The 13,877-nt window shown below is 46.8% G+C and overlaps 1 protein-coding gene across 2 annotated transcripts in view; it reads left to right on the top strand.

The window, feature by feature from the left end:
- AHCY (adenosylhomocysteinase) overlaps window positions 1-13,877 on the top strand; it is a 60,912-nt gene that overhangs the window by 15,680 nt on the left and 31,355 nt on the right. For both annotated transcript variants that reach the window (XM_006029299.3, XM_014522562.2), the window contains exon 4: window positions 8,233-8,345. In XM_006029299.3, the coding sequence (XP_006029361.1) occupies window positions 8,233-8,345 (113 nt within the window). The remainder of the gene's footprint in view (window positions 1-8,232; window positions 8,346-13,877) is intronic.

Below are 13,877 nucleotides of genomic sequence, written 5' to 3'. Positions count from 1 at the left end.
GAGCGGGGGCTGTTCAGGGGGGGGGAAAAAGGTGGGGGGGTGCGCCACTGGTCTGGGAGCCACTGGTCCGACACTCACCTGCTTGTTCAGCAGCTCCTGTTGCTCATCTGGAGATGGGGCATGTGCCCGTGGATCTGCGTGGGATGGGGTGGGGCTGTGCTGGGAAGGGGGCTACTGGGTCATAGCCCCTTCCTAGTGCAGCTCTGCCCCACCAGGTAAAGCTTGGCGCAGCCCCACACGGAGCTGGGGACACCCCCCCAATGCCCACCTGGATGAGCAGTGGGAGCTGCCATACGAGCAGGTGAGCACCAGACAAGCTGCCGGACCAGTAGCTCCTGTACATGTGGCACACAGCAGCAGGGGCTGCCCCTGTGCCCCCCACATGAGCCATAGCTCTGTGCCACACCTGCCCCACCCTGACTGGGCAGCGCTTGCCTCAGTCCCATACCTCCCTCACTGTGGGGGGCCTTGATCTCCCCCACCCCTTCCACCACACCAGACTTACGAGCTGGAGGCAGCTCTCCACACTGCCAGGCTGTGCTCCTCACTGCCTGTGCTGTGCTGCAGCTGCACGCATGCATGGGCCAAATTATTGGCCTGATATGGCCAATTTCTGATAGTAAATTTTCTTTATATTGGTGCTGATCTGATATCGGACCTTTTTTTTTTTTGTATTGGTGCCCGTCTGTGAAAATCAGCTGCTGGAAATTGGGGTGTACATGGTAAGTGAGGAAATATGGTTGTGACCTACTCTGTGCACACTGTTTGGCTGGTGCTGGGGTGGGCTCTGCATACCCTGCCTAGTTGCAGCTGCTGGGGTGCTGGCTTCCCAGGGGCTGCCATTTGAACTCTCCCTCTGACATCTGGCATTGGTGCCCTTCTTGCTCCCTGCCCCTAGTTAAGCTATTGCTGGGCTACCTAGCTGCTGGTTGTGGGCAATATGGAGGTTTTATACACATGCTTTGGAAGGCCAGGGGCAGGTGCTTTAATTAGAGTGGCTCCAAGAGACACTCTAAAGTGTCACATGCATCAGCATCCTCATGCTGAAAAATGGTGGCAGGGGGCACCTTACCTAAAGCTTGTTGAATGAGCTTTAGTTAAAGCACCGCTGCCACTATTTTTCAGGGTGGGGATGCTGATGCATGTGACACTGGAGTCTGCTGGAGCATGGTAATTACCACGGTCCAGCAGACCTGATTAATCAAGTCTGCTCTGACACTGTAATTGCAGTGCATCAGAGCAACCTGGATGCATATACCTAGATGCCCTAGAAGCCTAGTGTGCTTGCTGCACTGGCCCTTTGCATCATGGCCAAGATTACTTTCCTTTCCTTTTTCCATAGCAGAGACTCCTGCTACAGAAGCAGCTCCTGACTCAGCAGGAGCCTTTATCTCTGCAGCAGCTTACAGGTCTCCTTGGGCTCAAATTGCTAGCAGCTGCAACAGGAAGGAGCTACAGTCCTGCATTAGCCATGTAGCTCAGGCATGGACAAAATGCGAAATCCGGCTGGCAGTGGACTCCATTTCCCAGTAGCCCCATCCCGCATGGCTGGAGCTGATCTCCAGAGATAGTGCAAGGCTGGGGTTGCCATGGAGAGTGGCCCGGGCCATGCTGGCAGGGTGTGCAGCAGAGCAGGAGTCTGCTCTGGATTTTCTGGGATTTTGCGGCAGGGGCAGCTTGGTCTAGGGCGAGGGCCATGGTCTGCCTGCGTGCTCTGGGCTGGAGTGTGCAGGCAGCAGATCACAGCTCTGCTGCAGCTTGGGACCAGTCTGTCACTGCTGCAAAGAGCTAGGGCAGAGCTGCCATCTGCTGCCTGTATGCCCCTGCCTGGAGTGTGCAGGTGGCTGATTGCAGCTCTGCCCTGGCCCCAGGCCCCTGCTGCAAAATTGCTGTGGCTCCGGAACAGCCCCCTGCCCTGCTCTGCTGGCGCTGGTCTACCAGCACAGTGCTCCCTATTATAGCACAGTGGGTCTCTTTGGAGACAGACTTCAGCCATGTGGGCAGGGGCTGCTGGGACATGGCCTCTCCTGGTGTGGTTTTGAAACTTGTTAAGTTATACCACTTCAGATCAGTATAATGTCTGGGGTTTAAAATGTATTTAGAACAGGGGTGGTCAATTATTTGAACTGTAGGGCTTCTTAAGGATTTTTGGTCAGCTGTTGAGGGCTAGGGGTGGGGAGATGCCAATTGATCTTGTTCTATCTGACCTGCCAGCTGCCCTGTACCACTCACAGCTCTGGGCTTGGGAAGGACCATAAAGTGCGCAGACTCCTCTGTCCCCTCCCTCCCCACCCCCACCTGGCTTAGTGATTGCGTTGTGCAGTTTTGACACCGTGGCAGCTGGGCCCATACAAGATGGGGTGCAATTCAGCACACTGAGTAGCTTTCCCCCCCGTTGCTGCTGCACCCCATCAGGAAAGTTTGAAGAGGCTGCCTGATGGACTAGTTGTGCAGTGGCTCATTGCAACGGAAGGGATGGCTACTTGGCTTGCATCACGTATGGGCCTGGCTGCCTGTGGCTGTGGTACCAGGACTGCGCATCCACAGTGCCAACAGGAAACTGAAGGGGGTGGGGAATGGGGGTGGGGGAAAGGGGGTGGGGATGCAGAGGAGTCTGTGCTGTGCAACCCAGCCTGGCCCTGGTTCCAGCCAAGTGGAGCTGTGTGTGGCTCATCCCTCTGTCCTCAGGCTTCCAGTAGTGGCCAGCAGGCTGGATAGGATCAGTTGGTGGGCCAGATATAGCCTGGAGGCCATATTTTGTCTACCTGACTTAGAATGTTGTAAGCATTGCATCTGTCCACATCCTCAGATGGACTCCTCTCTGAGCTTGGCTGCTTCTCACAGCAGAGAAGCATCAGAGCTCCCTTTTGCAATCTGAATGATTTTGTCATGCACTCCTTTTCATGATCTCCCCTAGCACTATTACTCACCAAATCTGTTTGCATTTAAGCAGGAGTCCTCTAATGTCTTTTTTTCAGGTAAGTCATGCAAGATGGTGATGGTTGATAGATGAATCATTGCTATAGTATCTCCAGTGGTATATACATAGAACCATCCCCCTGCAGGCACTGAAAGGTGAAAGCTCTTATGCCATCAGATGTGCAAAGAGATACTGAAAATACTTGGTGGAGCCCCATTCTGCTTAAAGATTGCTCTGCTGCAAAGGATCACTAGAGGGCAGTATTGCACTTTCCATTGTTGTGCTGTCGGCATTGCAAACCAATGATCAGGCAAGAAATGCCTTGTCTCAATTTATCTGCATCTCTTGTAATGAGGGGGAAATCCATAGTGTATTTTGATTTTATGCAATTTCAGTCTCAATTGAGATGGAAGTCTGGGCTGAAAAGTAATTTGATTTGTGGCAGAAGTTTCTACTGCATAAGGATACACTCGCATTAAGTTGCTGGCTGCCCATCTTTTGAGGATGGGGAATACTCTAGGCAATAATTAAGCCTGTGATGCCTTGTAACAGGTGTTCCCCAGATGCTACGATGGTGCGAGGGGAAGTAGTTCTTATTTCCTTTGGTCTGAACTGCAGACCTTACAATTGGTCTGCATAGCCTCAACTACTTCGCTAACAAGAACCCCATGGAGATCTTGCAGATAATGATTGGGCTCGATGTGAAAAGTAAAGCTACCTCACTTGACTCGTCTCCCCGAGAATTCTCTGAAGCTTCTCTGTTTTCTCTTCTAGACACACCCTTGCTCTATCCTCCCTTCTCTATCTTAGCCTTTGCTCTCACTTGGGGTCCTATTCAGCCAGTCATGACTTTACAGCCCTACTGCTGCTGCTTCCATGCCAATGGGGACGAGTGAGGTTGAGATTGGCATGCTCTGCTCTGAGTGACAGCTCCCCTCAGTCCCATCCACAGGAGGACTTACAAGATTCTGTCACTTTGTTCTGCTTGAGTGAAGCGGGAGATGAGCCCTAGTGAAGTCCTCTGGGCCATTTAAAACCCTTCCCAGAAAGGCCATACTCAAGAAACTCATCAGGACAGATAAGCTGCTCTGAGGGGAAACTAAGCATGGGCCTTGTTACACCTTACACTGTGAGCTGCACAAATGTTGATGAGTGTTACAACTCAAGGTTGGAGCAGTTGCACATTCAGGCCAGCAGGGGCTTGAAGTACTAAAAAGTAAGAAACCCCCTTTCTGTTCCAGGCTCCCCCCTGTGCCTTGAGGTTCCCCTTTGCCCTCTGTCCCCAGGGCTTCCACCCACCTACCTGTGGCTCACTATGCTTTCTGTCCCAGGGGAGCAAACAGGGAAGGGTTAACCTGCCTACCTGGCTGCTGCTGGGTTGCTCCTTTTCTCCAGGCTGAGCCTGGCTGGGCTCAGAGAGATAATTACAACCTTACAGTGCATTGGAGCAGACTTGTTTAATTGAGTCTGCTGGAGTGTGATAATTTTGGCGCTTCAGTAGCCTTCGGCGTCCGCACACTTCAAAATGGCAGCAGGGGCGCTTTAACTAAAGCTTGTCAAACAAGCTTTAGTTCAAGTGCCGCCGCCGTTTTGTAGCACGGGGATGCTGATGCATGAGAGACTGTGGTGCTTTAATTAGAGCAGCTCTTGGAACTACTCTGAAGCACCCCCCCCCCCCCCCCCCCAGATCCAGAGCATGCATAAAAGTGCCGATAGAAACTAATCCAGGTAATGGAGTAAGATTCCATAGTCCTTGTTTGTTAACGTAGTTCAGTCTGTGGATGATTACTTGCTCCACAGTTTCCCTTTTTAAGTAGGTTTTTAAAAGTTTGCTGCCTAAGAACAGCTACTCTGAGATCAGTGGTGGAACATCCAGGGAGGTAAAAGTGAATTTAATGGTTGTGACTCCTTTGTTCCTGTGGGTTTGATTGCTTGTTTGCCTCCTCCTTACTCCTCCCTTCCTCCCTCTATCCCTCCCTTTGTACCTTCATATTTAAATCGCCCTCCCCATTTATATGCTGGTTTGTGCATGGCCTTTCACATCTGAAGTGATCTCCAGCTCCAAAAAATCTTTGGGGTGTGTATAATTTTGTTAGCCTATAAGGTGCAAATCTACCCTGTTGTTAAAGTAATAAACATGGTTCAGTAGATGGCAGCAAGCTGAATAGTTTGCATGTTACATTTCTTCTCCTTTTCCCCAAAACAAATAGTTCGTGAACAGCTGTGATGGAATCGCCAAAATAATATTATTCCAGGCATAAGTCTGCTCCCACATCCTCAAAAGATCAGACTAATATAGCCTAGTGGATAGAACTCTGAAGTGGGACTTAAGAGTCTTGTGTTTGTGCCAGTGGCTTCCTAGGCGACCTTGGACAAGTCCCTTCACTTTCCTATGCCTTAACATCCCTTTTTCATTAAATAGGGATAACATCAACACTTTTTGTAAAGTTCTTTGACTGACATGGCAATGCTATGACTGAGTTGGGAATAATGATTGCTTTTGCACAATAAGGGAGAACAAAGTCTTGCTCTGAGTGGGAAGAACTTTGCAAAATGATAGCTGACACGGATATCTAGTACTGCTTGCGACCTGAGCTATAATCTTGTATGAACAGGTATATGTGAAGATAATTCCTTGCTAAGCTTTCTTCCAGTAGTATAACTGTGTGTGAACAGAGCAATTTATGAGAAGTTTAAGTTTGGAGAGCCACTTTACAGCCTTCTCAGTAGAAAACCTATTTTTATTAAAAGGTGTCCCATAAATTTTGCTTCAGTGGATCAAAAACTTCCAAGGCCATAATGTGGAAGGCAGTAATTTTTCTCCATAAATCTTAGATGTATGTAGAATTTTTGCATTTTATTACACTTCTCATCTGTTTCTCTCCTCCCTGCCAAATTTAGCTAATATGGTGTTAACTGTGTTATATAGAGATGCTACTAGTGTTGGTGGTTTGTCAGGCTGCTTAATAGACATTCTTTTTCCTTTGGGTTTTAGAATTTTACAATAAAAATAAATAAAGTTTGTACTGGCTTCATTTTTTTTTTAACTCCAGGCAAATAAACAACCCCTAAATCCTAAACATGCAGGCTGGACCTTGAGGGTAAAAATTTCATAATTCCTCATGTGATTTAGGAGCCTGAGTCCCTTTGCTTGTCAGTGAAGCACAGTGACTTGACTACATTAGAAGTCTACCTTTGTGGGTGTGGCGGTCGCTATTTGGTTCTGACAGTGGGTTTTAGATCCTGCTGGAAATTCCCTTGAAAGTCAAAGTTCAGTGATGGTAACTAATACTTTCATAGTGAAAGAAAATTCCATTAAAATTCTGGTGCAGCTGATTAATTACTATTAGTGAGAAAACAGGAGTAGCAACCTCCTGATTAAACCCTAGCAAGCTAAGATTCAAGTCTTGAGAGGACTGAGCACTTCCACAGGACTATACCCTTCCAAATCTCCCAAAAATTTGAGCTACTCTTTAGAAACTCTGCTCGAAATGCAGAAATGGGTATTTTCCCTGTTTTGCAGATGGGGAAGCAAAGAGGTTAAGTGTCTTAAGCAAGGTCATAGGATTAGTGACCAAACAAATTAGAATCTAGGCATTCTTGACTCCCAGACTTGGGCTCAGTCCACTAAGCCATATTTTTGCCATCAAAGTGCTTACTTAGAAACATGCATTGCAGGCTTGCTTTTGCAAGTCTTCATGTAGACACTGGAATGTGCATGAGATCATTCGTCTTGGCAGTCGGTCACTAGATTGTTTAACAATGCTTTAGAGGGACCAGGTTTTGTGTTTCATACTGCATGGAGGAATTCTTTGCCCCACCCTTTCCAGAAGCCCTTTTATTACTAATAGGGGGGCAAAGTCTCATCGGAGACTAACGTGGTGTTCACTGACTGAGGGAGCAGTCTGTGGTTTCTGTATTGCAATTTAGTGCCAGTGAGTTTAAAGTCCAAAGTGAATCCATATTTTTGCCCAAGAGTAATTGCTTCCCTGACCCCCAGCCTGAGGACTTATCCCAGACTGTAACCTTTCAAGCTAACTAAATCTGACTGCAAGCTCCATTCCCTCAAGAAATATATTCTTTTTGAAGTGGTTTCTTTAAATACATTTGGCTAATCATCCTCCTCTCTCAAGCATATAAAAGCAACATCTTTGAAGCTCAGCCAGCAGGTGTGGTGAGCACTGCTCTAACCCACCTGACTTTACTCCAGTTAATGGAGGCTGTCAGTAATGGAGAAGCTGCTATTTGGCAAAGTGAGCTCTGCTTTGGACTCCAATGGTCTGGATGCTGTATTTGTGACTGTAGGACCTGCCCCACCCCGGGCTATAGAATTTGTTTCCTTCCCATATGCAAAATGGGAGCAAAATAGGGATCATTGTCCCAGAGTGTTTTTTCTACTTTCTATTACAGTGTGTCACTTCTCCTGAAGCAGTTAATTGGTTATTTGGTACTCTAACATGAAGTATAGACAAGTGGCTAGGATACTAGCCTCGAACTTTGGAGGCCTGGGTTGATTTCCTTGCTTAATCTTTCTGTACATCAGTTCCCATCAATAAAACTGTCCTGGCTCTCATGCGGTGTTTGGATAGACATTAAAGGGAGGTCAGGCATTCAAGTAATGGTGCGTAGGTGTTGGGTAGTACCTATGAGTTGCAATATTGACTTGCCACAGTGCTGCAAAATAGGAGGGGAAGTAATTAATTGTCTCTTTGGAGTGATGGAATGGAGCTCTGAGAAGGGGTCTTCAACAGCTTTCTTTTAATGCAGACTGTTGGATATTGCAGGTATTCAGGATTTCACTGATGTGTTTATTTTAGACTCAGTGTAGTAGAGCAGTAGTTCTCAACCTTTTTTGTACTAGGACCTATTTGTAAGCATCAATGGCCAGTCCCAACCCAGTGCCCCTTCTCTCCAGACCTGCTGCCCCCAGACCCCAGGTCCCCAGTGTGTGGGGCAGGGGGTGGGTGTGTGAGGCATAGAGGGCCCCAAATAGCCCCTTGAAGGTTGGAACTCTGCCAGCCTGCAAGGAAAAAGCCACAGTTTCCCACATTTTTTATCCTCTTAAAGGAGAATCCATTTTTAAAGTTTGTCTGTGACTTTCATATATTCTTGTGACCACCTTTGCAGTCGCAACCCACAGGTTGAGAAACACTGCAGTAGAGGGACATTGTCACTTCTTCCCTTCCTGCAAAAGATTTATTTTAAAGGAAGCTGCTTTTTTTTTTTTTTTTTTTTTTTAGTAAAGCTGTGTCTATATTTGGACTTGTCTGTTTGCAGTATATTACTTTGAAGTCTTCTCCTCTCCCCTGCAGGAATTAAAGGCATCTCGGAAGAAACAACCACTGGGGTTCATAATCTATATAAGATGAAGGCCAATGGGACCCTAAAAGTGCCAGCCATCAATGTAAATGACTCCGTCACCAAGGTAAAGCAACCATCACGCTAAAGCTACCCCATGGCACTGATAAACAATATGTTAATGTTAGAAAACAGTCTCCTTGCTTCCCCGCCTGAGTGTTAGTACTTTTCTTGTTCTTGCTAAATGAAGCTGGCTGTACTTAGGGGCCTGATGAGAAATAGATTTTGACATGTGGCTGGGGTGAGTATGTAGAGGGGTCTGGGATATGTCTGAATTAATGCCATGTGGCAGTTCAGATGGCCTTCCTCTATTTTTTGTGTGTGTGTGTGTGTGTGTGTGTGTGTGTGTGTGTGTGGTGTCATTGACATATTTGTGTGTTAGAAGATGTATCTCCTCATTTATTAGTAGTATAGCAGCACTGAGAGAGTGGGGATCTCACTCTCCCAGTGGAGATCAGGATTTTTAGAATGAGGCTCATTCTTGCCCAGAAGATTTTACAGTCCATGTAAACAAGACAGATAAAGGGTGGCAGGGAAAATGGGCAGAGGGTAGTGAAGTGACTTATCTAAAATCACACAGTGGTCAGGGGAAGAGCTGGGATTAAGAATCCGGCTCTTCAGACTCTGTATATAGTGGCCTTTCCACTAGACCAGTGGTTCCCGAATTCTGACAGACTGAGTGCCACCAATTTAAAATGATACAGCCTTAAGTACCACCAGCAAATTTTTCATACACATAGGTAAGAGATTGTGTATTAAAACAAGATGAAAATTTTTACTAATCATAAAACATTGTTTTATCAGTTATAGTAGCCATATAAAACAATTGTAAATTGGAAAAAAAGACTATGTAAATTTACCCATCCAGAGATGCTTTTGGGGATGTCTCTAGTAGGAAGGTATAGGGGCTGTGGGGGTGCATGTGGGGTTTGGAACCTGGGGAGCTAGGGGATCCATGCATGCCCTGGCAAGATGCAGGGTACTGTGGGTCAGGTATAAGAGGCAGCAGCAGGGCTGGGAGTGCTGTGGCTTGAGAGTGACAGACTTGCACACAGACATGCATAGCGCCCTGTAGGTAAGTTGGTGGAGGGGCTGGGGGAGAGGGGAGATCAAGGCCCCCACATTGAGGGGAAAAAGTGGAGCAGGGGTGGGGGTGGATGGGACCCTCAGGCCAGGGATGATTGTGGGACAGAGCAGTGGGTGGCTTGTCCAGGGGTACTGGGGGAGGTGTGGCTCTCCACCATTGTGTGCACCCTGGGACAGGCATGGGGGCACATGCCCCCTGGATCTGTGTGTGGGACAGAGGCAGGCAGCCTCCTGCAAATAGGGCCCTGCACCACGCTCACTGCCCCGGAAGCCTTGTGCAATGCCATGAGCCTTCTGTGCGCTGGCTGCACATGCCTCCCATACCTGCCCTGGAGTGCGTCAAGTTGGGGGGAACCCCCCCATCCCTGGGAAGGCCCAGGCCACCTTTGTGCAGGCCCTGCTGTGGGGACAGGGCAAGCCAGCCCGAGGGGAGAGAACCCCTGGGGAGCAGTGGGCTGCTGCTGCGCTCTGCACTGTGCTGCTGCTGCCTCCAGAGCTGCACAGGATGCCATGTGCCTGCCGCCACTGGATGGGCAGAGGACGCAGTGCAGCCAGTGCGCGGCAGGTGCATGGCATCACGCGAGGTTCCTGGGCTAGTAGGACTGTGGTGCAGAGCCCTATCTGCAGCAGCAGCCTACCTCTGCCCCGTGCACAGATCTGGGGGCATGTGTCCCCCTTGCCTGTCCCAGGGTATGTGTAATGGTGGGGAGCCCCCCATGCCCCTGGATGAGCTGCCTAGGCTCTGACTATTGCACTACACATCCATTCATCCCAGCCCCTGTCTCTGCCCCCCCTACTTCCCTCACTGTGGGGGGCCTTGATCTGCCCCCCCTTCACCCCAACACGCTTACCTACTGGGTGCTGCTTGACAGGCGACGCATTGTTCCTGGCCATGTGCAGCAGGCTGCTGCTGCGCTTGGTGCATGCAGCCCCTCCCCCAGGCCTTCCGCGCGTACCACTTCCAGGTCATCTGCGTACCACTGGTGGTACATGTCCCACAGTTTGAAAACTGCTGCACTAGACCATGTTCATAGCCTCCCCTCCCCTGACGCCTCAACCTCAATAAGAGAGCGACTTGAACAAGCTAGTCTTGAGCTATTGTGAAACTTCCGGAAGTGAACTTAGTTCTGGAAGGGAGCGTGCGTCTTGCCAACTTATATCGATGGCTTGAGACATCCTGGGGGTAGAAAAATGGGCCAGATTTAGATGTTTTAAAATATGGGTAGATGCTGTTAGACCCCGACTCCATGCGGCAGCCAGTGGCTAGGGAGATGACGATCCAATTGCCCATGGATCTTGTTACTTATTAGCCAGAGCAAATAGGGAGCAAACGATACTTGCACACATCGCTTGCAACAACTTTATTCAGAATGGAGATGGCTTCGGACAAAGGTCCCAAAAAACCAGCAAACTGGGGACCTGCACTGAACAATAGTTTTTTTCCCACATTTATACTTTTTGGTTTAGGTTCATTAGCATTCAATTCACCTTCATCCCTCCTTCTATTCCACCCATTTCTCCTCCCATCTCAAGCTCCGCTTCTGTTTACTGTTTGCTTCATTAACATAGAATTTCCTATGCATTTCACTCATTTACATGTCTTTTTGCTATCAGCGCATGTCTAAGACCTTGACTTCTCTTCTTCAGTCAATGGGTGGACTTTGACTAAAACCTGAAAGCTTCTGGAGTCTTCTTCACCAATCACCATTCACCTTTTTTGCATATGTTCATTTTGGATTCTGTTACCAATTACATGTTGTTTTTCATATTCCAATCTGTTTTTTTAGTCTCAAGTTGTACCATCTTCCACATTCCTAAAACGTCACCTCATTGTCACCTCATTCACAGCACACAGACTTGCACCGATTTACTTGCTGCTTTTTACAGAAAATGGCTGACACAGTTAAGATGGTTACTTAGCATAAGCAAATGGCTGGTTTAGATATCATTCTGCCTTGTGGTCTGTTAGGCCACAGGTTAAAGCTTTGTATTCAGCTGCAAATCCAGTGCTCCCCAAAATTCAAATATTGTCATCTTAACAGATGCCTAGTGGGATTTTCTGTTGTGCCTACCAACTGATTCTTGGCTACTGAAGTAGCTAGGGACAACAGAAATCTCAATAGGCACCTGTCTCCTCCTTCAGGCCCGCAAATACCTTTAAAAAATTGGCACTTAGCATCTATCTTCTGGTCAAGGGTTGGCTTTCGTAGGACACAGAAGTGTAGTTGTTCTTCATGTATAACTCATCTGTTTAAAAAAATAAAAATAAAAAATCCCGTTCTCTACTATATTTCAGCAGAGCTTATAACTATTGGGTTGTATAAATGGGGTCATCCTGCTGTGAGAGAGCTCCTTTAACCTATACCCCTGCCCTTTCAAAAGAAGCGTGGCTTCTTAGTGGTTTAACAGAGATTGAACGTTAGAGCTTTTTAGTAGTTGTATGGATGTGGTTTCTACAGAGAGACTTTCCTTTCTTCTTTCCTTAATTCACTGGTTCTCAACTCTTTCAGATTTGAGACATTCTTGAGGCGCCCCTCAGAAAATGTCAGCTTTTAGTTTTCATTTTGTTTTTTGACTACAGAAAAATAATGGAGCAATTCTGTTGCATAAAACTCAGACCACAACACGTCAGCATATTTTTACCACTATGGATTCCTATTTGAAATCTCTGGGTTTATTTTGTGCATCATGTTTACACACGTAGCAGTGCTAGCATTACACAGCAACCTGTGACACCCTTGAAAGGGTCTCAAGGCACCCCAGGATGCCACAGGACTCTGGTTGAAAATCACTGTCTTAATTATTGTTTGGCCCACTTTTTTTTTTTTCCTCTGGTTTTCCACATGAATAGCTTCCCTCGTTCCCCTGGCCATGAAGGGCATGCCTGTGATTCTCAGTCTCCTGTCCATTGGGTAGGGATTAATTGCAGTTGGGAAGAAGCATATTTCTTCAGCATTACTTTTATGTCTACAAGAACAGAAGAATGTGCAGTGCAGCCTATTTATTAGGCAGTTTTGGAAACTCAGATGATTCTAGCAACCCTTGCTGGAGCTGTTTAAAGCTGAGCTAACTTTTATTCTAGTGCCAAATAATGCTTAATTTCAAGTGTTGTTTTTGGCCTCTGAATACTCCATGATGCATGCTGTCTGTAGTTAGAGGTCCCTTGAAAGTACATGATTTGAGTTCAGAGTGCTCTTCTCAGAACACTTTTTCCTCAATGTTGGAGTTTTTTCTTTCTTACCACCTTCGTATAAACAATAAACTGTAACAGAGGCAGTATTTTATTAGGGAAAGGGGGCGGGGTTGAAGCATCCTTTCCTTAAAAGCCTTTCTTGGGCACCACAAACCCATTTTTGCATCTGGCACTCTGCTAATGTCACTCCCCTGGGACTGTGCTCACCATGGGATTCTTTGGTTCTAAACAAAAGATTTGGGGCTGGGGAATCGTATCTCCCAAATGCCGCTTTTCTCTTTAGGAGGGTGAGGACCTAAGAGGAGCCTGGATGGAGGTTAGGAATGGTGGGATATGGCCAGTACTTCCATATGGTGCAGACTTTTTTTTTTTTTTTTTTTTTTTTTAAATTTGGGGTTCTTTTGGAATTTGTAGGGGCGGGCAATTATTTTGGGCAGAGGGCCGCTTACTGAGTTTTGGCAAGCCATCAAGGGCTGCATGACAGGCAGTCAGGGGCAGATATATATTAATTTTCTAATTTTTTTAGGGGCCCCGCGGTCTGGATAGAATGGCTGCATTTTGCCCACCCTTGGTGTAGGGTCTTCAGAGCCAAACATCATAGGGAGGCAGAGAGGTGATTGATGCAAGGCCTTATAGGTTAATTTTGCACACTGCTCAACAAAACCTGGAATTTGTCTTGATGCTGCCTTTCACCTTTTTTTTTTTTTTTTTTTTTTTTCTAAATTGAGGTTACCTTAGGAATTTGAATTTTCACCTATTGGGATCTTTGTAAAAGAGGAACAGTAAGCCTGTGTCTTTATAATAACATTCCTGATTGGGTGGTATGTGGGGATTGTGAATGAGACCCTGCTACTGGAAGCAAACGGCCAGGTCTTGTAGTACGGAATACGCAACTGTTCACTATGGACTGGCTACTAGCAGGAGAGACAGCCTGGCAGCATGAGCTATAGCTGCATCTTGCATATTTTTTTTATTAACTGTAACATTCTCAACAAGTAGATTTTACAGCAGTCACTTATAGACAATTCTTAACTTTCACTGATTTGCCTAGAAGATAAAATTGAGATCTGACTTTCTCTTGATTCGTTAATGCAACATTATTTTTATGAATGTCTAGTAGTGTCTGCCTTATTTTTAGGTTTTAAAACACTCTGTGCTCTTGAATACAGAAATCTTAGTTATGTTCCTATGAAAGAGAACATGTACATGATCACATTGTGTATAGCAGCGGTAACCTGCAATCTGTGATTGCAGAAATTACAGTGCCATTTCAGACCAGGGTGTACAGTATGTGATCACTCAAGTAATGCATGAACAGAA

Source organism: Alligator sinensis, unplaced genomic scaffold, assembly GCF_000455745.1.
Source record: "Alligator sinensis unplaced genomic scaffold, ASM45574v1 scaffold690_1, whole genome shotgun sequence".
NCBI lineage: Eukaryota > Metazoa > Chordata > Crocodylia > Alligatoridae > Alligator > Alligator sinensis.
This window is presented reverse-complemented; position numbering and strand designations above follow the sequence as displayed.